The sequence below is a fragment of the Trachypithecus francoisi genome, unplaced genomic scaffold (assembly GCF_009764315.1).
Source record: "Trachypithecus francoisi isolate TF-2019V2 unplaced genomic scaffold, Tfra_2.0 Lachesis_group2, whole genome shotgun sequence".
Classification (NCBI taxonomy): Eukaryota; Metazoa; Chordata; class Mammalia; order Primates; family Cercopithecidae; genus Trachypithecus; species Trachypithecus francoisi.
Genome location: NW_022681465.1, coordinates 47,443,075 through 47,467,231, shown reverse-complemented (window position 1 = coordinate 47,467,231; position 24,157 = coordinate 47,443,075). Strand labels below are relative to the sequence as shown.

Here is a 24,157-nt window from a genome sequence, read left to right as displayed (position 1 = left end):
AACCATAGTGACATTGCTGGCATCAATTTTAAGATGCTTTTACTCTTCTTACACTGATTACACTGACTTCCACAGCTAGAGTCAGGATTACTTGACTATATTGTCAAGGGAGTACAGTACTCTCTTTTACTGAGGAAGAATCCAAGTGAAGAATTATCCATACAGACACACCCATTTTAAACAAAGGAAAGCAAGCCTACTTACTAATGTATGTAATTACGCTGCTTTCCAGTGGAGAGAACTAGTCAGCACTAACAATGTCATTATGAGCACTGAGAGAAAAAGTATATATTTCAGAAAAAAAGTGGAGTAACTTGGGGCTGGCTTTTTGGGAGATGCGATACAAACCCAAGATGTATAGTGATATAAAATTAGTAAAAAACGAGTTTATCTTTGAGTGATGTTTTGTACAAAAGCACCACCTACTGGCAAAGAATTACTTTCCTTCTATTAATAAATAGGTGAGCTAATGTAGAGAATAATATAAAGGAGAATTATTTGTTTCCTTAATAAGCGTTTCTTTCTCTAGCTTTTATGATCTTATATAATCAAAGCAGTGTTAGCATTTATATCAAGAAACTACACTGAGTGTATATAATTTTCAAACACCCGTTTATATTTGGAGCTATTTATTTGTAGCTTATTATTTTATAGTCTTTATTAGTTTACTAATTTTCCAAAATTTTAATTAAATAAGCCTTGTTAAAATGGGGAGAGGGAACTCCTGTATTTCAAAAGGATCCATAATGGTAGACTATTTTATCTTGGTTCAAAGTTACTTAGTGATTCATTTTGATGTTAGAGGAAATCATCTTTTGATTTCTGGAATAAAGAATTTTCCTGGCTCTAGGAAAGACTATATCACTAAAATTTAATTAAATGTTTCTGCTATGAATTACACAACTGTTTAATAATGAATATGAATTAGGAGCCTGAAAATAAAAAGTGATATATCAATAAATACTTTGGCTTGCCCTTTGACATACAGATTGTGTCTTCACAGGAAGGGTGACATCGAAAATTAGAAGAAAAAATTGGTGAGTTGGACAGTCTAACAGTTAATCTAGATAAGGTAAGGGAAAAATAATATAACCAAAATTCTGTTTCTTTAACACAGTTTTTGGAAGCTGCACTATTCACCTCTTTGCTTCATCTCCCTGTATGAACTGGTCTGTATAGGTTTAGCTGTGTATCTTTCCCATGAAAGATGTAACAATTATTGGTTATCCCTTTCTACAAACAGACTAGCTTAAATTTATCTTTTGGTGGAATTTCATTTGACAATGAAAACATACATGAAGCATTTTGAGTAGTTCTGGGGACTAAATCCACAGTAATAAAATGCAAGTGGTATCTTAGATTCAGCTTCATTATACTGTGACATAGGATACAAAATAGAATGGCTAGTATCTGTTAACAAAGAAGTATTTTCTTGAAAAGAAAAAAGCAGCATTAAAATAACTTAACTGCATATATGCTAGGTTCAGATATAAGCATGTTGGTCTACTTGTTCTTAAGAACAAAATATAGACATGAATAATTATAGACCTGGTTAATTGTGAAATACTGCATATATGTGGGTGGGTGATAAAGAGGTGGGTGGGGAGATAGAAGCCAGATATGCAAGTTACCCATATCAACTCCTCTATGCAAATTTTCATCTATTACAGATGCTTTTGAATTGGGAAAACTCCTACCCTTTCCCATAATTGTTCAGAAATCAAACATGACTGGATAGTTTTATTCAAATTTTTTACTGCCTCCGCCTAGAAATTAGACTATCAAACTATATTTAACCTAACCTTTTATAAGTCATCTCTACTCGGAGTTCTCTCTCTCAGTATGTACTGAACACCCACATCGACAAAGATGACGTATGGAAATACTTCCAGAAAACAGGTTGCCCTTTTTATAGGTGGTAGTTTAGAAAAACACTAAAACTTAGTGTTACTCTAAATCAAATATTAGTATTCAAAGGACTTTCATTAACTCTTGATAGCAAGTTCCTCTGCCAGCCATCTCTCTCCCTATAGCAAATCAATTTGTGCTGCTTACTTAGCTTGGTTAGATAAAACCAGATACTAGTTTTTAAAAGTACAGCTTTGAAGACTTAAAGCACCAAAGGACAAAATGAACTTTTTTCCATGGGCAAAATATGAAGAACTCTATTTATAGTTTTGCAATTTTGAGAAAGAATTGTGGTAACCATCTTGGGCTGCTGGGATTATCTACTTTGGTGGTGCTGAAATATATTCCACTCTGCTATGAACATTGTCTCTAGCCAAAAGAATGTGAGCCCGCAACACAAATCTATGAGACAACTTTGGCCTGGAAAATGTATCAATTCTTTTTATATTGATTTACACTGTAAAGAATTAAGGATGCTCATGTAAATTACTTTACATAAGTATTGCAGCTTGGGATTTAAAAAAAAAACAGTTTAACATTTTATCGTGTGAACATGAGGTAGTCCATGTGAAGGAACCTCCTTTCAAAAAGCTACTCTGTATGTGATTGTGAGAGGGACAGAAAGTGTGTGTGAAGCAGAGAGAGAGGAGGGTCAACAGTGGAAGGACTGGAAGGGTCATTCCATTCATTTGAGGGGTAAGGGATGTGATTAAGTGCAACTAAAACTCACAGACAAAACTAAGAGTCAAATTAAGCACAACGAAATTCAGTGTTGAAAGGAACCAGGAGCTGAACAAAATGTTTCATCTTTGGCTGTTGTAATTCAGTTCCTTTCTAGTCTAGGGCTGTCCCTCTTTCCTCATTTACTGAAACCTCTATTATAAGAGGCAGCAGAGAATTAGATTCTTCCTTTGTAATAGAAAAGAGTTTTAAAATTGTAATACAGTTAAAATATGTAAATAAATATGTGTTTATATGTAAAAATGTAAATTATCAGGTACTATTGAAAACAAAAAAAGCTGCATTCAGAGAAAATAATATGGCTTTTGACATTGATAACTTTTAGGGAAATCTAGCCCTATAATGGATTAATTTTGTGAAAAAAATGGGAAATAAGCGGTTATGTTTATTTCTGACAAGAATCATGTTCAGTGGATTCCTTGCTAAGCCATAGCAGTAGATATTTTGTACAAAATATGTATACATGTACATATTTTTTAGTTGCCTGGATGGTATTATGCTTGGTGATAATTACCTGAAGAGGTTCCCACAATTAATGTCTACTTGAATAGCTAACATTCCAGAGAAAATTTAAGTGTCTTAAAAAGATAAAACTCTGTTGCTGATCAATACATAATGTATCTTCAAAGTTAACTATCTTTCAAGAAAGCTGAGTAACAGTGTCACGTGAATTTATCTTACTATTTAAATGAAAGGTTAGATTTTCAATGACAAAGATTAGTGGGTAGGATGAACATAAGTAAACAGTGTATGGGTGAATATTTCATAATCACAACACTAATATATGCTAAATCAGTATCATGTGAAAGCTAGTGGGTGGGGAGAGAGGGCACCAGCAGACATAAGAGACACAAGGTTGTGATATAAATCAGTGACTTTTATACTAATCAATGTTTTATTCTATCTCCTTAGAAATATGGATATATAACTAGTTAACTAATACAGCTAATTGATTAATGATAACCAAATGGCTAAGCAGAAAAGTAAAAGTGGGCTAGGCATACAGAATATTTTTAAAATATAAAAGCTTGTTATCTTTAAATATTTTATATGCTCCTGGTATTTTCTTTTGAAGATTAATTGCAATTTTGGACTTATTAAATTGACAGGCTTTCAGTTTATATTTTAAGCTTTTTAAAAAAATGATTTGTTTTATATGAAATAGTGTGAATTGTGAATTCAGAGATGCTTTTTTTTTTTGAGACGGAGTCTCGCTCTGTCACCCGGGCTGGAGTGCAGTGGCCGGATCTCAGCTCACTGCAAACTCCGCCTCCCGGGTTTATGCCATTCTCCTGCCTCAGCCTCCCGAGTAGCTGGGACTACAGGCGCCCGCCACCTCGCCCGGCTAATTTTTTTTATTTTTTGGTAGAGACGGAGTTTCACCGGGTTAGCCAGGAAGGTCTCGATCTCCTGACCCCGTGATCCGCCCGTCTCGGCCTCCCAAAGTGCTGGGATTACAGGCTTGAGCCACCGCGCCCGGCCAAATTCAGAGCTTTTTAAAGGTTTGAACGTTTCCACAGATAAATGACAGGAGTCATTTCTATGATAAAGACATATCTGAAAACTACCACAAGGGGGCAGAAATACATCCTCTGACTACATAAAAATTATTTTTATACCCAAATTTAGGTAATTAGTATTATATGTACTAATTAGTATTACATACATATATTTCATACAGTATCTATAAGTATACAACTATATATGAATACATTATAAATACGTGAAGCCAGTGTATCAATTGACTAGTTGTTCCTATGTGTATTAGGTTAACATTGGCATAAACTATATGGTTTACGTGAAAAAAGAAAGATTCTCAAATATCTAAGCTTATACTATAAATGCCTTCTTAAGTCCCAAATGAACCGTGTGAAAACTAAATAAAAATTCTATCACTGATAGAAGTGGAAACAAATGTAGCCTAAAACAATAAGGAAACAATTTACCTCATTATTACAGAGCTCGCTGTCCTCTTAAAAAACAGGTATACAAGATTTAAGCTACTTGAAAAGTATTGATCTGAAAATTACACTTGGATTTCAAAAAAGCAGAATTTTACATCCGCTAATGAGATATTAAAGCACATATTTAGAGATTGCCATTTGTTTTTTAAAATGCATTCTAAAATTATACTATAAAAAATAATATTGCTTACCCCAATTGACTGAGGGCAGATGGTGGCATGTTATGTAGGTGTTGCTGTTGCCAGCCAGTTACTGAACCAAGGTGAAGAGCGCTGGCGGTGTTAAACCCAGACAGAGATGACAGGTCTGCACTACTCAGAGAGTACTCTAGATTAAAAGAATAAAACAATAAGGGAAAATATTAAATTCAGAAATTATCAAATGCTAAACAGAATAAACATTTTCAATTTCCAAAATATTCTATTAGGATTATCATTATTATATATATTTTTGATTTTGGGAGGAGGGGAGATAAAGCATCAGCGATAATTTTAATTTAAAAAGAATATACTATAAACCAAAAATAAGTATTCCATGAATGCTTTGAAGTAATATAGTCTACAATTCTAGTTTATTAGAACTACAATCTAGTATAAAGGTATGTACATATTTGATGACGTAGAAATGTTAAACAATCCTGAGAAAGTGAGCTTCTTACTATATCAAAGAAATAGCTCAATTTTCTTAAAAGTGTGCTTCTATTTTGAACTCAGGTTGCGTAAATAAAACTTTCAGTCAGTTAAGAAAGAAAAATGTGGATATTCACTTTGTCTTAGTAAAGAATGGTAATGTTGCAGTGCTGTGGACAGCACAGGCCCTAAATAAAGCTTCCTAATAGAGTAAAAGATAACTTTTTCATCTTGCTTTTCAATAAAAAGTATTTAGTGTACTAATTGCACATGACAAAGCTACTCACCGGTACCATATGTTGTTGAAATGGCTGATGGATATCCTCCCATTCCTTGTCCTGGTAAAGTAGGAGTTGCTACAGAGACCACTGGGGTAGCCAATGACTGAGCCGACTGGGAGTTATTTATCCTTTGATTCTTTTAAAGTAAATAAAAAGACATTACTGATGGAATATTTTTAAAAGTTAAAAATATTAGATTTCAGTATTAGTTTTGCACATAAAGAGATAACTTGGTACAAATCTCATGAAATTAATCATTTAACATGTGTCTCTATGAACTCTGCCAACCCTATCATTTACAATCCTTCAAGAGACCAGCTGTTGCCATAGTAACCCATTACATCAGTATCTCCTAGGCAACAGAACTAGTAACAAGTACCATAGCTTTATTATGAGTAAAAACAGACTATGTTGAAAACTGATGAAATATGTATACTGTACTTCCATTGTTTCAGTTTTTATTCAAATGCAAATTTAAAAAAAATTAAAATCAACCATGGTAGTTTTTATGTTCAGTTCTACATACAGCAGAGAGCAAATGAGTAGGGGCTCATGTTATTTTCCGACCAGCAGGTGGTGCTCTGACCACTTTGTTCAGATTCTTCTAAAACTTCCCTCAAACTAGATGGCAAAGCAGCTAATGCGAATATTTAACTCATTACAGTAAAGAGATAAAATATTCCCCACATAAACTTAAAATCATGAGACTTTAATTTCCAGAAGAAGAAATATTTTAGTTTTATATAATGAAAGAATATTTTTGTTTGAATTTTACTATAAATTGTCCTAAAATATTGAAACAGAAAAAAATAACCTGACATTCTTTTCACCTGTGAGTGATGCCAGAAATTAATGGTATTTAAACATAATCAATGTTGACATACTGTGGTAACTTCCAATATCTTTCAATAGCTTTTATCAAAGCTACCACCTCTTCCTAAAAGTAGCTTTGCACATGCCATTTGAGGGAAGCGCTCTCACCACTTACCAAAAGCAGGTCGACATCCTCAGACTGAGAGCATGCGGAAGGAGTTTTATTAATTAGTGTCCGTAAATATTTATAATTGGGCAAAATCTTTTCAACAAAAGGAAAAGCATCTTGCGATAGACACAACAGTTTAAACAGTTTTAAAACCCAGACTCCAAAGATAACTCCTCACAAAGACATTCTTTGTTTCCCTTAATGAGCTGTTTGTCTCAAATGTGAAGACAAATCTACCCGGTTTTCAGCCCAGGTCAGTGTCTCAATGTTCATTATTTCATCACCCCATTTTGAAGGAAAAAAACAAGACTGTGCTTTGAAACCTCACTTGCTGGAGGAAGGGGAGCTACACCTGGCTGCCAGAGAGGGACCTAACTGACCCATCACAGATTTCCTGGGACAGCATCAGTTTTAAGGGACCTGGAATAAATCTGTTGATAGAGATGGCTTGCCATGCACGGCCCACACTGCTTGGATGTAGCCCTGTAGGAGGTTATATTTATTAGACCCAGTTTTTTCTGAAGGAATGCTGCATATTATGTGATTTTTTTGGTTGATATTCAAAATTAATCAGCACTGTGCCATAATAAACTAATCATCTCGCAGGACTGTTGTACCCTGAAGCTTGCCACAGAGCAGAGAAAGAAAAAAAAAAAAAAAAAAGAAATGTGTTTGCAGAGTGATCTAAATTTGTCTACTGAATCTTGGTTTTAAATGTTCTTGCTCTTAAGCAAAGCTAATTTGTAGAACAGTGATGTAAGGCTCTTGGTTGTTGAATTTGGTCCCACAACATTATCTTCATCTTAGGCACGCAGACCCAGAAGAAAGAAAAATGACAGCGTCTGGGGATATAATCTCTATTTAAAATTTCTTATTTATCTATCTTTCTTAGAGGTGCTACAATTGTTTTTTGATGTAAAATCTAACCTTTGTTCTTAAAATGCCTAGGATTTTAACACAATTTGCTTTTGAGAGATAGCTATTTTCATGAAGTACATATATGGAAAGATGAATTGAGGTAGTGTGCAGGCATGTGATGTATTAGATATTATCATTGCAATACATCTAAGAAAGGATTTGCTAATTAACAGGAGAAAGTTCATTTAGAAATTATGGAAAGTATTTTCTCATTGTCAGCATGTTGAGGACATAAATACTGTAAAAATACTATGTTATGAAGTACCTTATTACCTATTATTACTCTGCTTATGGGACATAGAGATTGACTGATAGTAGTGTGTAATTTTTTTCCAGCTATAAATTGAAAGTCTTAAAAGAAAATGTTTTTCTTGTCCTAGAACATCAGCCTAGTGAAGTTCATTAGATTTTTTTTCTTTTTTAACACGGAAAAGGGAAATGCAAACCAGTTACCAGAAATAATAGCTAAATACAAGCAATGCTCTGTCAATGGCACTGATGTGTTCATTTTCTGGGAGAATGTAAGTAATCCATCAAGTTAGACAAACATAAAAACAGCAAAACATATACAAAACATTATCAATATTTATTTAAAATGTAGTTTTGTATTACCACTGATGGCATCGTATTCTTGCTGCCTGGTGGAATAAGAACTCGGAGATCTGGTTTACGGTTATTCATTCCTAAATTCATTGGGGGAGGAGATTTTGCTTGCATATTCTTGTTCAAGTTACCAGGTGAGACCAGCAGACCTGGTGAGTTTCGGGGATTGCCATACCCGTTCCCTGTTAAGAAAAAACAATAAAGCACTCAGGAAGAAATCTAGGTCAAATATGTTTCCCAAGAATACACAACATGAGAATAAAAGCAAAAGCTTAATGGTAAGACACACATTGCAAAACCATAGGATGACTGATTTGACCTCCATGGGACAAGTAACCCATTTAATTATTCAATAGTCCTCTGAAGGAAGATTAGAAACTTTCTATGAGAAGATAGCCAATATACATCAACTTGCTCAGAAATCAGCATATACTTTTTTCCTATCAAAAATATTCAGGAAGAAAGTCAGACAGTAGTTCAGGGTCTAAGAAAAGCACAGAACTGGTCTTGCACTTTAATTGACTAGCTTGGCGGAGGCCTGGCTGGCGTGACTCACTCTTTCAGTTCACTGGTTTGGGTTTTATTTTGTGTGTCTGTGTGTCCTTAAATGAAGAAAGGGCATACCAGCAAGACTGTAATTTCTAGGACATGCAGGAGGAAGGGAAGCTGCTTACACATTTTGCTGTTCAGTTCTGCTTTTCTCTGAGTGAATTCTCTCTATGGTTTCTCTTCCATCTACTTTGCCCTCCTCACTAAGTTCAGTGTATAACCCTTGCTTTCCTGCTCACACAGAACTTCAGAAAGCAAACTCCTTCCCTGGAGCTGAAATGAAGTGATGATGCCCCCGCTAAAGTGCTGATTCACCAAGGCACAGGAATAGCCATTGAATGGGAAGACTGAAAGGGTTTTCTTAGGTCTCTGATGTTCAGCACCCTACTAACAGAAAAGTGGATATCCCAAGGTCTCCGTTTTTCATATTTCAAAATATGACCAAGAGAGGTAGGGATGAGTTGATTACAAATGCCAGCAGAGCTGGCATGAGAGCGGACTCAGAAAGACATCTGCTGACTTCCTCCACTGACTCCGAAGGGAGAATAAGAGAAATCAGCTACCTGATTCAACAATCCTTGCTAGAAACTAGACAGTTGTCTTCTGAAGCTCTCTGAAGGAGACAGTTAAACCTCACTGTTATTGTCATCATTACAAAACACAAGTATCTATTACCCCTGCATGAATGAGATTGTGTGCTACCCAGTGAGGATGCAAAGACAAGGCCTCAGGCTTGGAAAGCTCTAAAATCTCTTTGTGGTAATCCAATACATACTCATGGAAAACATAAAGACCAATACAAGGCAGCATAGGGTTCACGGAAGAAGTAGGAATTGATGAGGGTAGGATTGATTGAAGAAGTAGGAATTGATTTCTTTCTTGAAGAAAGAAAGGCCATAGGAAGATACACTAGGTTTGTGATGAAGCGGTAGGAAAGGGCTGAGGTAGGAGTTTATAGAGCCTGGTAAGGGGTACTGAGAGGAACCTGTTTAGAAGAGGACCCATGAAAAGAGAGGGTGTCAGAGACTCTGGAGGGATGCAGGTGTTGGCTTGTGGAGATCTTGAATTCCAGGATAAAAGGCCTTGGGTTTATATGCTGGAAATGAAAGTTTCAGAGTAGAGGTATGACACAGACCTCTACGTGGTCAGAAAGATGTACTGGCATTGGTATACTCAGGAATTAGTAAGACTTGCTAGTGTGGACCAGTCTGGAGACTAGCTTGATGGCCTGAGATAGAGGCCATGAGGAACTGGGAAGGCAGGGCAAAGGTATATTTGAGGAGATATTTATGGGAACATCTTTAGAAGCAAAATATATTTGAGGCACACTGCATAAAGTACATTTGTTCTTCATATTCCCTTCATTTACCTGTCTCATTTTATGCATGAATAAACAGGCTGAATATGTAACAAATAACTACAAGATCAAGTCTGTCAATTGGATTATGAATAAAATTATCCTAGCTCCTGGGGTAAAAAAAAAAAAAACAACAAAAAACTGGACACCCCCAAAACATGTGTTGAGCACACAGGAGTCATTTAAGAAATGTTGGTTGAATCTGAATATAAATTCCCTTCTATAAGAAAACTTCTGGAAAATTAGCCAAATTCTCTAAAGCTGATAAATATGACAAACGCCAAAACTTTCTTTACAGTAAATTTGAACAGTATTCCGTGGCAAAAGCTGTTACAGGAAACGATGCATTTACCTTCTCTCACTAGAAGAAAAAACAAACAAAAGAGAGTATGTTCACTTTAAAAAAATGCTTGACAAAATGGAGTGCTTAGAGGAGTTTTATATTTAATATGTCATCCTGAATCATTATTGTGAATATGGTATGAACTTAGTTTGAATTAATAGATTCTACGGGATAAAAAGAGAATGAGAACATCAAGGTCAATTCTGCTCTATACTTTGCTGTCAGCTGAAGGTCAGATGGACACACTGAAGACATATGTCACTTATCTATTAAGTCTGTGTGAGATCTGGTTTATATAAACAATCAAATGGAAAATTAGCTGGGTAATTTCAAAAGAAGGGGGAAAAAAAGATCAGTTAAGCAGTGCAATGAAGCTTGAATAGATCAGAAGAAACTAAAACCCCAGCTCGGTAGATGCCGATACTGGTTTGCATGGAGGAGTTATTTTGCTAAAAGGAAGTAAAACCGCTTCGTGAAATGTGTTGTCCTGTGATATGACAAGCACTGGGCCAGTGTGCGAAAATGGAAATGCCTCAGGGAGGCCTTGAGAAAAGTTTTTTTTTTTTGCATTTTCTACAGTAAACTCTCTGAGAAATTTCAACAAAGCCTATGTCTTTTTGCCCACATTTTAAACAGTTATTCAGGGCAGCAGTAGGGGGAAAAAAGTAAACATACATTATAGTTTTTCATTCAATAAATACCTCAAAACTAAAAAAAATGATTTAAAAAGCCTTCTACTTTTCTCTTGGAATATTTCCTGTTATTTGGAAATTATGCCATTTTAGAAGATTAGTCACATATTTTAAGGTGTTTACATACTGAAATGTAAAATATTTTGAACCATGATGACACTTTAAAATTCATATTTTTGGAGCATTGAGTTATTTTTAAGAACAAATAAATTCTGCTTTTTGCTAGTGAATTTCTGCTGTTTCTAGCATATTGTGCCAGCTAGCATTTTGGAGCCGTATAATAACCATTTCTGTTTCCAGCCACCAAATTGTTATTCTTTGGGCATAATATAGATTCAGGAATGCAAGACTGTGGATCCTAAACCAGTGATATAGAAACCTATCATTTGAAAATCAATGATGAATACATGCGTGTGGTTTACTGCTAAGAAGAGCCTGCATTTAAACCGGCTGGGAAACCGCAGCCTCCTCCTCACTCAGAATGCTGCGGCCTGTGTTGAGCCTGTTGTCCCACCTTAAGATAAATTCACCAAAGAGAATGGTCGCATTTAAATTCAGGGGTCCGGGAGGTGGGAAACACCACCTCTCAACAACCTTCTAATATACAGATTCAACCTTTTTTCCTGCTATGTTTTAAAATTACCCTCTGCCTGGACAATTATCAATTTAGACGTGACTGTATGCAGATGTCACATTCCTCTGACCACTTAAAGGCACAAAAATTATAAAGCAGGAGTGAATGGATTTCCTGATTATAGATTATAAGAAAATGAAGTACAGACCAACTTTAGAGTCAGTTTGTTTTATAGTTTCATTTGATTAAAAATATTGTTTCACATAAAAATAACACATGTAAGCATATATGAGTTAACTTACATAAAGGATTGTAGAATCTACCTCTTCTGGTACAAGTTTGTATATACTCATATTAAAATTAGTGTCAATACATAGAACTTGAATGTGGTGTTAGGAGAAAAAACATTTTTCTCCCCAGTTAACTAGCAAACACTTGCTGCATTTTTTTTTATTGACTCCTATTTTAAGAAGCTGTAAATTCAAAGAACATATTCCTGGCTTAAGATATTATGAGGAAGGCATTTTGCCTTGTCTCAGAGCTCACTTGAACATGTAGCTCTCTTTGAGCCCAAAGTTCTGAAACTTTCTTTTATTTGGATGTTTAGGCATTTTGAGTTTTCTTCACTTGTTCCTTTTTCTTTTCTAGGACTTTCAATTATGAATACAAGCATATAAGACTAATAAGCACAAACAGAACTAGTCACTATGGACCATGGCTAATTCTGTCATTGGAATACCCATTTTTTAATTTACCAAACTGTCATCTTCCATCATCTTACTACCTTCCTTCTTCCATTTCCATATCCAATGAGATACCAAATCTTGTTCGTTTTTCTTCAAAAATGCCTGTCTCTACTTCCACTGCTGCCATCTTAGCTTTGGCTTTCATCACCATTTGAATAAATATTTCAGCAACTCTCCATCTGGGCCTCTGGTCTCTAGTTGAGGGGGGTTCTTCACCAGGCCTTAAGAGGAGTTTCAGGCCTTCAGAGGAGTTCCTTAAGGCTGTATTCAAACTTTTGTGCATTTGTGTGATGCTAACCAACTCACTCAAGGAAGTCTTTCTAAACTGCTACTTCCATTATGTTCCTTTTTATACATGAATGCTTAACACAGTTGAGTCAGTGCCCTGCCTGGCTCTCAGAACTGTCTACAGTTGACACACTCTATCTATGAAATCTAATTTCCAATGGCCACAGCCTGCCTTATGGTCCTTGGAATATATGCAAATCTTTGCTCTAGCAATTCAATAACTGGCAGTATCGGCTCTCCTGTTTAATTCAAATTTATCTTTTAAGGATCAGCTGAAGTTCCAACTCTTTCATGATGCTTTTCAGACAACTTCAGCCCACACTGAATTCACTCCACTCTGCTGCAATTAGAGGCAGTGATAATACACAGAGTACTAGTTCTTTATATGTTTCAGGTGCTTTGCAAATAGATACAAAGAATATGCTAGAAAAATTAAGAATTATTCAGGAAAGGCACTAAAAGGTAAGTTATTGAGGGACAACAAGGTGAGAACTGAAAATGTAATGAGTAACTTGTTAAATTCAAACGTCAAGGGTCTCTTCTCTTTACGCTACTTGAGAACATTTTACATTTTCGATAATGATTGCAAACTGATGACCAAGTACACTATTGAGACAAACTGCTTATCAACCATGTAACACGAAAGCCAGGAAATCATGTAAGTGCCCACCTACTAAATTTGTTTATAGAGGGTTAATTAAAGCTACTTTTCTACCTGTTGCACCTGTTAATCATTTCACAGCACATTACCTTAGCTAACTAACTGCAAGTGGTAGACTCAAACAAGTCAGACATTTTCCCTAATGAAAATGAAAAGTTGAAGTCTCTGATATTTTCTTCCACACTGACGAGTACTTGCTGCCACAGGTTGTCGTTATATCAAGATAAATCTCAATATGAATTTACTCATACAGAACTTTTCACCAAAAGATGAGCTGCATGATATCCTAGGAAAAAGAATGGTGGCAGCGTGGCTATTAAGAGTGAACAGGAATTTATCAGATGGTTCAGAGAGATGCTTTGTGGAGAGAAGGAATGCAGGACAGAGAGATCTTGGAGTTTAGAAGGAGGGGAATTCCTCTGAAGATGAAACACTGGGTCTTCTGGAGCATACAGTTTTCCGAAGTTGAAAAAGAAGGCTTGGCTAACATGAACCTCTCAGATTATGTTAACTTCACATTGTAGGCTTTATACTAAATTTCTACCAAACTTTATACTCTAGAAAATGAGCGCCTAAGATAGCTCCCAAGTTGTTAGCTTTGTTAAATTTGTGTTAGGAAAAGAACAATGATGGCAGTGGAAAGGAGAGACAAAAGGGGGTTGGACTGCTGTTAGAGAAGCTAGTTAGAATGACTTGCTCTAGAATACATGAGAAATGATGTCTGAATGAGGCAGCACAGAGGGAAAGATTTACAGGCAGCCAGGAGTTGGAGACAAGAAGAGGTAAGGCAGAGAAATCTAGGTTCTACTCAAGATGTTTCTGTTAAGAGTTCCCTCAACCCTACTGAGCCTTAGTTTTCTCAATAGAAGTACTTCCCTAGTGTGAAAGAAGCATAAAAGTAATCTGAATGAGAGGCTCTCAGGTACTCATCTGAGGCAGTCATTGACAATCTTACCATCCAATAATATTAGCAATCGCAAACACAGTGTGTAGTATTATTTACCAATAACACAACATTAAGCATACACATTAACTTTTCAGAAGATTACCAGGCACTTGTAACTGCTATGTAAGTGTTAGTTATTGTACATGGATGTAAAGCACTTTTAATCCTCACAAGAACAACCCTGTGGAATACTAATAGTATCCCTATGAAAAATGAGAAATGAGAAAATCAAAGAAAAGGGAGGTCCAGGAATTTGCTCAATGTCAAACAGCTATCAACTGGTGGAGCTATGATTTGAAGCCCAAGTAGTGTGTCCAGAGTCCATGCCCTGAAGTACAACACTACACTGCTCCTTCAGAACTGGTCATGCTGTGAGATAGTGAAAGCCTTTCTATGTCGAGTCTCATTTTCAAATTATGGGGATACAAATGAAGAAAGGACACGACTGATTTGTGAGACTAGGGACAGGACAGTCAAGGTTGTCCTAAGCCAGAGGTGATGTGCAAGTTTGAGGGACATGTTGTAACTTGGGCACAATAAATAGTAGTTCTGGTTCAGAAGACACTGAATTTGCATAAGGAGGCACAAAATGGTGATGTTTCAAACCACATTTCTGGTCTCTTTCTGGATAAATAAATATTTACAAGTAGGAAATACTGGGTTTAGCTAAACTGAACACCAGAGTAGCTGCTTTAACTTTCAGTGTGCTATTTTGAGTGGACGATTAAATATACTTTTAAAAGTAGATTTTGTAATATTTAAATCAATAATCTTCTCCCCTGTAATATACTCAAATGGTAATGATGCTTACCTAATTACAGTCACTTTAGGAGACCAGCTTCTATCAGAAACACCCAATGTTACAGTGAAATGTCTAGTATTTTTTTAGTATCCGCGATTAGTTGTTATCTGGGAAATAACTTCTAATATATAAATGTATAAAAACAATTTAGTAACTTGTTAATAGTATCTGATTTTGAGGGATTTGAAGCAAATTGCCACAGGAAAACATTAAGCTGAACATATAGCTGGACCTCTGAAGTATCGATTTGCTGCTTTTACTTCAACAAAATGGTTTACTCACTTTTTAAAAAAAATTAAAGCTATTTTGAAAACAGTTACAGCATACTGGGTTGTTAGACAGGAAATGTCACATACATAATAATGCTCACTATCATCAATTAATTTTATATTTTAGTTTTAAGATTAAAAGTTAGTTTCCAATATTAGGATACTGTTTTATGCCTCAAATGAACATACATCTTTTTATTGAAAATCACTTTAAATTGTGTATCGTAAGCTTGCTCATACAATCCCCTACTCTACTGGAAGTGACAGTTGAAAAAAAAATTAGTGGAAAAATATGATCTTCTAGACTGCAGACCTAGACTGAATGCCTGAAACCTTGTTACATGTGCTAGGAACTGTAAATTACTCAGCTGCTATGTATCAACATCAGGTTTTTTTGTTTTTTTTTTGAGAAAAAAGATATTTTACATTGAATAGCTCTAAGACAAAAGACAACCACGAAATATTCAGGGGTCAGAAATCTGGGAATGATGAAAATTTCAATATGCTTAATGTAGAATGGGGGCAAATCAGAGTTCTGATTCTTATCTTGCTAAAGACTCTTGATTAGGGATTCTTACACACAAAATAAAGGCTCCACTTTTTCTGGGGTTTTCTTAGGGAAATTATATAATAATGCATAATGTTAGACTATGAAAAAACTCCTGTGAAACCTCAGTGCATTCTGTGGTATATTCTTAGAGAAATACCCCAAGACTACACCAAAGCCAGAACTATTCTTGGCCATACCAGTTCGGGGGCATCAGATGTTCTAAAAAGAGAGCTGTCTCTTCTCTTTGACCATGTCACCTGATGCTAGACCAAAGCTTCAGGAATTTCATATCTAGCCTATTTGTCCTTGATGTTTCTTGGGCTGTGTTTTGTTCAACGATTGTGTGTGTGTGTGTGTGTGTGTGTGTGTGAGAGAGAGAGAGAGAGAGAGAAATTAACAGTCTGTCAATGAAACAATGAGCTTTTAACGTACAGCACATCCTATGTAAGCTCTGGATTATGAGGGAGAGGTAAAGAATTTTTATGTATTACTAAGTTGCTTTTCCAAAGATTCAGAGTCCATAAAGTAGGTTTGTGTTGGCAAACGACTTTCTCATTTGTCCTAACGGTAATGTGGATTTAGGCATCACCATCCCAGCTTTTGACAGATGAGGAAACTGAGGCTTAAGAAGTTTCCGTTACTTGACTGAGATCACCCTGTCAGCAAGGAAGAGAGCTTTGATTTGAATCCAAAATGCAGGTTGCTACCACTACATTACAAAAGCTAGATGTCTGAGATTTAGCATGCATCCTTGTATTTGCAAATAAGGAAGAAATGGACAATCTGATGTTTCCAGCATACATATATAAAAAATCCAAATATCATTCTCCTTTGAGCACTGATTTACTGAAGGGATAGTTTTTAATTGCACCATAAAAATGCGATTGAACCACACTATCTTTAAAAAATTCCATTTAACTATGAATGATAGATTTATGACTCATTTAATTGTTCACTTCTTGAGATTTTGGGGCTGTCTCTTTGCTAAAAATGAGGGGGTGTCTTCATTATTGACACAATCGCTCATTCTTTCAGTCACTTTTATAAACAAAAATATTGAGACAGTATAAATTAGAGAGAGCGTGACAGAAGAGAAAGAATAATTACTTGTGGTTTTAACATTTACACAACTGCTGCGAACACATCAGAAGTTCATAACGTTCAAAGTGAAATGTGTTGCACTGAACTGTACTGCTCTCACATTCTGCTTCAGATTTATTAATACATCTGCTTTACTTCCACCTTTGAGGATAGGAGCCCTGCGCTGGACATCTCTGTGAAGCCTACTGGTGTGCTCCCTTCACCACACATTTCGTAAATACTACTGGAACTGCATTAAACTAAACACTATAACCAGATAGGCTAGAAAAATCAAGACTGTAGATGATTATAACCATAGCTCACATTTATTAATAAGCACTTACTCTGGGGCAGAAACTATGTTAGACGCCTTGCATCAATTATCTCATTTAATTTTTACATCAATCCTGAAAAAGAGGAGTTTAACAGACTTTTCAAGGGCAATAGTGCCATTCCTAAAATAATTTGTAAACACATACTTTCCTTGGTTGTTTTATTATTTTGAATATCTGCCTCTGGAATCTTTCCCCAAACTTCAAAAATTTTGCTCCATGGTTTTACAGTTTTCACTGAGTTGCTTAATATTAGACCCAACTAAAGATTCAGTTTTCTTGATTGTTAGGTAAATTAAGGTTGCAATGTTTGAATATGTAAACTGGCCATATATTTAGTTTTCTCTTACTACTATATTATAGTATTCTATACTAGTGTAGCAGGGGTTTTTCCCCCTTACACTTTAAATACAACATAATTGGTTCTTTATCATAACTGGAGGTGGTGGGTGGACTCTAGGGTCAAGAAATTGTAAAAAGAAGGCATAATGTCTAGTAAAATGGATAAACTTAAATATTGAGTTAAAACAATTGAAATGGAGCAATAATAAACACAGTGAATACTTAGCACCTTTTGGAGGTATCGGTTGGCTATAAATTTAAACTGTTTATCCAAGGTTCTTGGTACAATACTTAAGTTTAACATAGCTAATGATCTTTCAAATATGATACTGTATCATGACTAAATACTCTTTGGATTGAAATTCGACTGAAACATACTATGTAAGTGTAACTGCAAAATTTAAGTGATTGGCAAAGGTTTGTCTAAAAACAGCAGATTATACTCTTGGCCGACAGCCTTGAAGCACCGAGTGAGAAAGTCCCTGGTAAGTAAAAAATTGATTTCCAAAAGTGGGGGTTTTTAACCACATCCCCCCTTCAGCATCTGCTGTCTACTGATGCACAATGTCACATCACTGATGATTATGAAAAAAGCTTTCCTTTCCGTGTTATCTCCAAATAAAATCTTACCGTGATGCCAAAGATAGGGAAGAGGAACCTAATAGGTGTATAAAGAAAAAAGACTGCTTGGGAAAAAAGACAAATTTTGAATAAAACTAGTATTTCAGGGGGAAATATTAACAGCTTGAATTTAATATTAAAAACAACCAAGGTTTTATTATCCTTCACACTAATAGGTTAAATCAATGGGATATGAGTAAAGAAACCAATCTTCACAGTAGTTTACTGTATATATAGAAGGATAGAGGATAAAAAGAATACAATTTGTGAAGTTAGAAATCAGGATAAACAAAGGGCTCTCAAATGTGCTAAAACACTCTCTAGGAAGTTATAACCTAAAATTTTCTTTTTTCCTCTGGAAATCAAACTTCTTAAGAATGAAGTCAAACCAAAGGGGTCGAAGGCATATTTTACAACATCCTGACTTAACCTGTAACATTTTTCATTTGTCTTAGCTTTGACCTGCCTTTCCCACTTCAACATCAGCCCCTAGAGAATGGCATCAAGGTACTGGTTTATCTATAATTTGTCGGGTTTTGTATATGGAAAGTTAACACTGATTTTCTTGGCAGTAACTGCATACCACATGCTGTAGCTATCTAATTTGAGGATTAGGTATTTTTTTCCTTTCATCTTGATAAACTTGGTTTGGGTTAAAAAATCATTGTCACTTAATTTCATAGATAATAATAATAAAGTTATGCTGTTAGATATTTACTTATGTTGTGGGTGAACTCCCAAGGTAAAACTGCAAATGAATTCAGAATTTTTAATTCAGAACAATTCAAACTAATGGAACAATACTTTCAAAACAGAACCCAACTATTAACCTAGATTTTTTTTCATTTGGTGCTTAATAATATTTTAAAAATAATATAAAAATTGTATCTTTATACTAACAGTTAGTTTTCTTATTTGAGGGTAATTAAGTACCTTTCTCCCTTTCTTGAATATTGCAATCTGAAGTTATGTTTTCCTGGGCAACAAAAATGCAAACTTGTTAAAGCCAATCTTTTAAACTAAAATTTTAGCCACTTCACTGATACTTTAAATCACTAAGTAAGAAATGCAGAGAAGTCTTTCTGGCTGATAAAAAAGTCAGCCAGGAAATTTTTGATAAGTATTCTTGAAAACAAATACTTGCAAAACAATGGTACTGGTACAGAAAAATTAAGCATTGTCTGACCTTTCCTCTTTCCACTTAGTTCTGTTTTGTAATGCGCTAAGTTTTTTCTTTTTCAATGCTAGATGAATTACAAAAATATAAGCAAAATTTTATGATTATATTATTATCATAAAGCATTGCGTGTAAATGGATTGTAAAAATATTTGTTTCTTATCTCCAATCTGAGTAAGTACTAAGTTCAAAGGTGCTAAGTCATGATCTAAGGTCTTGCTAGATGGAGTCCTTCCAGAGTCTGGAAACCAGATCTCCTATTCACTGCTCAGTATTTATCCATGGCAGTACACTGCCACCATCAACTCTCCACGTATTTAGCTGACATAAATTAAGCATTCCAGAAGTGACAATGCTTGACAACCAAATGCATAAAATGGTAAACAATTAACAATCAAAATAAGGAAACAGCTGTTAGTTTCTTTTTATATAAAATTATATCTAATTTACAATAAATGCTAATTAAAAGTATTAACCAATATATATAAATCTCCTTTGCCTTCGTGTCAAATAGCTATGTAGATTGTAAAATTATCTTTAATGTTCAAAGGGATTCCTAAAGGTTTTTCTTTTCTTTTTTCTCTTTCTCTTTTTGGTCTCAACTACGAATCAATAAATCCTTGAGCACACTAGTCCTTTCTACTCAATAAAAGGCAATCATATTATCAAAGTGAAAACAAAGGACACTAACAGGTTAGTGAATAATCCAACACAAGGCATTGCTGTGCTAATGGTTATTTCCATTAAATCTAATAACTACAAAACAACCGAACTTGATCTTACAATCATCAATAACCACTCAGATTAGCACATTAAAAGCTTTAATGTGGTCGGGTGCGGTGGCTCACGCCTGTAATCTCAGCACTTTGGGAGGCTGAGGTGCGCAGATTGCCTGAGCTCAGGAGTTTGTGACCAGCCTTGACAACAGGGTGAAACCCCGTCTCTACTAAAATACAAAAAATTAGCTTGGCATGGCGGCATGCACCTGCATAGTCCCAGCTACTCAGGAGGCTGAGGCAGGAGAATTGCTTGAACCTGGGAGGCGGAAGTTGCAGTGAGCTGAGATCACACCACTGCACTCCAGTCTGGGTGACAGAGCAAGACACCGTCTCACAAAAAAAAAAAAAAAGAAAAAGAAAAAAGTTTTATTGGTTTTAATGTACAGAGTTATGACAATATGTTATTTTAAAAGCAGTGACTTTTCATTTAGGTTGTTGAAAGAATTAAGTAGTAGATGAATAACCATCAACTGAAATCTTAGAAAAGTCACTGTTACTAACTAAAGTATTATGATGACTTGCTGTGTATTTCTCTTATACTAAGCGTACAACCCTATCCCGCTACTTCTTTATTACCTTTTGCCTTCATCTTTGAAAGTATTTCAAGTTAAGTGATGATAAGAAGTTCATTGTTTTAAGAGGTGATTTGTGATGGCCTGAGATAGCAACCCACATTTCATTTACTGCTATCTGTCAGCTCTTTAGGTTTTCCTTTAAGAATATTAGAGGAGTTAGTGAAACTTTGCTTTACTGGCCCAGGGTACTCAGCCATTTAATCAAATAGTTAATTAAACATTCGTATACTGCTTCAGAAAAATACATTATTTTTGTGAGTTACAGATCAAAGGTATATCTTTTTGTATTGAAAATTACATAATTTCTTTGAAATGTTCCTTCTGGTTTACATCAACACTATTAAAACTTTATGGCTAGAAGATCCACTTTTGCCTTACTCAGCTGAAAAACATTTACTGAGTATCTGCTGTGTGCTAACGCTTATGTGTTAAACTGGGAATACAAACTGAATAAGAAACAGTTTGCCTCCACAGAGCTGTGTGTCCTAGAGAGATGTGCCCAGATGTTGCAGTCATAATGCAATGAGAAATTTAATGTTGGTACAGGCTGCTATGGAAGCACAGGAAAGAGGTGCATAACCTCTCTATAAGAGTCAGGAAAGGCTTTTTTCAAATGGCTGAAGTGAATTCTGTGGGATGACAAAGAGTGCTCAGTAGCATGAAGCAGAAGAAGGAAAGGCGTGCTAGGATTGCATAGGTAAGAGCAAGCGGCCGTGACATTGCCAAGTGGCGGCACAGTGTAGCAATTAAGAGCACACACTCTGAGGCTGGGTGCAGAGGCTCATTCCTATAATCCTAGCACGTTGGGAAGCCAAGGAAAGAGGACTGTTTGAATCCAGGAGTTCAAGACCAGCCTGAAAATCATAGCAAGATCCCATCTCTATAAGGAAAAAAAATTAAAAAATTGTCAAGCATGGTGGTGCATGCCTGTGGTCCCAGCTACACAGTAGGCTGAGGCAGAGGACTGCTTGAGACTGGGAGGTTGAGGCTGCAGTGAGCCCACATCACACCACTGCACTCCAACCTGGATGACAGAGCAAGACACTATATCAAAACACACACATATACATACACACACTATGGAACCCGACTGCCTGGATTCCTCCTTGGGCAATTACTTAATTTCCCTGTGCCTCAGTTTCCCAATCTGTAGAAATGGCATAATGTGAACACTTACTTTAAGCGACTATTATGAAAATGATACTTTTTGCAGAGCGCACAGTAAAACCAGTTTAAATGTTTACTGTTAGTAGAGTTGGACGGCCGGGTTCTTGATGGCAGTGGCAGAAGGGAAGAAGGTTAAGGCTGGAGAGTAGGATTGGGCCCAGGGATAAGAGGTTCATGGTTAATTCTGAAAAAGAAGCCATAGCTGGATTTTTGGCATGTGAATGATGACCTATAGTGAACTTAAGGTTTTAAGAAAGAACAAGCAGTCCTGGGGAGACTGGAGCTGGATGCAATATAAAGCAGGAAGGTGAATTAGGAGGTTCTAGAAACTTACTGGATGATGGTATGATAGAAAAGGATAGCTCAGGCACTGGATAGGAAAGATGCCACACTTTACGATCAAACTGAGCTGAAAAAAAGCGTGCTTACCTTTTTGGCCTTTAGTATTTATAGGCACATAAGAAATGTTCAACTTACGTCCTTCCCTCATGAGACTCTCCCTCCCCCTCACTTTTTTTTCTTTTCTTTTTCTTTTTTTTTTTTACAAAGTGAGATGACTTGATTTTGGAAAAAACTGCAACTGCTAAAAAGTATTTAACATAATTGCAGTCTTGCCACTTGGTCTCAAGAGTTTCAAACTTTATCTGAAACCTTGAATTTCAATGACAATATGCACAATTTGGAAGCTGTATTTTGGCCTTTTTGCTTTGGTTTTCTTTTCTGAAAATGTAGCAACATTCTGGCTGGCCTTGTTTTCCTCTGGTGTTATGTGATTCTCTGACATCAGCACCGATATATTCAGCCTGACATATGACACTGGTTGGCATGAGAAAGAAGGGGAAGATGGCTGAGTTATGAGCAGGACATGACAGCTAAGCTTGAGACTAAGTGGCATCTGCAACAGGTGTTCCTTGGGACTAGAGTTAGAAAGGGCTTCTTCCTCTATTTTTAAAATATGGGTAACACTTTCACAGCTATATAGAAACTGTGAAAACTACATGCTTGTAGTTATTAGATAAAATCAAGATATAATATTTATTATCAGCAGGGTGGAGCAATTCAGTGTCTTTCTTTTTGTTTTCTTCTGTTTCTGAATTAGAAGATTCTCATGCCTATGGTAGAGGTCCTGAGGTAAGAGGATGAATTTGCTAAGTGCATAAGATTTTGTTAGTTCAATGATACTATATCCTGTATGTGTCAAACTTTTATGCCTACAGGACTGAGAGTCTTCTCTATCCCTAGAGGATCATTAAACTTAGCCGACTGTCTGGGAATTGACAATGACAGAATAATTAAAAAACCAAACATTTTTTATTTTCAATATAGGATTCTAAAGCATTCTAGCTATTAAGCAGTAACAAGCCACTTCCATCAAAGCTGAGCAGGCCATGTTTTCCTCCACATTTTTTTTTTTTTTTTACTACTTTTAATTATGTTCAGAACGACTACTAGCTGTTTCCATAACAGTAAGCAAACCAGTGCAGTGAGATATTGGGTAAAACAGCATAACATCTAAACCATTTTTCTTACATTATATCTTGGTCTTTGTGACCACCCAATTCTCAGTCCTCACCATTTTTTCTAACCATAGTGTTTGGCAGACACTTGGATCCAAGAAACATTGGTCTGGATTTGACCCGGTTCTCTAATTTTGAGTCTGCAAACCACAGAGCATTTTTTGAGGGAAAAAAATTCATTTCCATGTCCAGCAAAATATTACGTGAGTTTACTCACTAATTTGACTCGACCTAATTTTCAAAAGATATATAAAATAGGAAGCTAGTGTTATTCATCTTATTTGCTAATCACTGTGTAAGTCTAATACTTTTTCGTCATTATTCACTGAATTAGTGAAGAGCCAGCATCAGAAAAGAGAAAGTCTACCCTCAAATAGATATATTTATAAAAATTGTATTTGTAAACCAATTTTCTTTATCTTCTTTCTTATAATTAGCAGGCTATTCTACTTGACCCTGGCAAAATATTTTAATTAGGCTATCCATGGCTATTTCAATAAACTTGATTTTTTTTGACATTTCAAACATAACCTTGTGTCATTCATGCCTGCCTCCTACTATTTTAAATGTATAGCATGTTCCAGCTGCAGAAATTACCATGGTTACTTGTTATGCCAATAGTGAACTGCAGTTGGCATTTGAAAGTATTGTGCTATCTTGCCTCTGCATTGAAAATGACATCAATATTTCAATAATCTTGATATTATGAATTAACGTGGAAACCTGGAGATATGTGACTGAGACAATTATTGGTCACAGTGTAA

At 35.7% G+C, this 24,157-nt stretch overlaps 1 protein-coding gene across 25 annotated transcripts in view; it reads right to left on the bottom strand.

Annotated features, from left to right (window-relative positions):
- Nucleotides 1–24,157, bottom strand: part of MEF2C (myocyte enhancer factor 2C) — a 186,091-nt gene that overhangs the window by 5,731 nt on the left and 156,203 nt on the right. For all 25 annotated transcript variants that reach the window (XM_033179178.1, XM_033179169.1, XM_033179168.1 and 22 more), the window contains 3 exons: nucleotides 8,036–8,208; nucleotides 5,530–5,659; nucleotides 4,805–4,940 (listed from right to left, as the gene is read on the bottom strand). In XM_033179178.1, coding sequence (XP_033035069.1) covers nucleotides 4,805–4,940; nucleotides 5,530–5,659; nucleotides 8,036–8,208 — 439 coding nt within the window. The remainder of the gene's footprint in view (nucleotides 1–4,804; nucleotides 4,941–5,529; nucleotides 5,660–8,035; nucleotides 8,209–24,157) is intronic.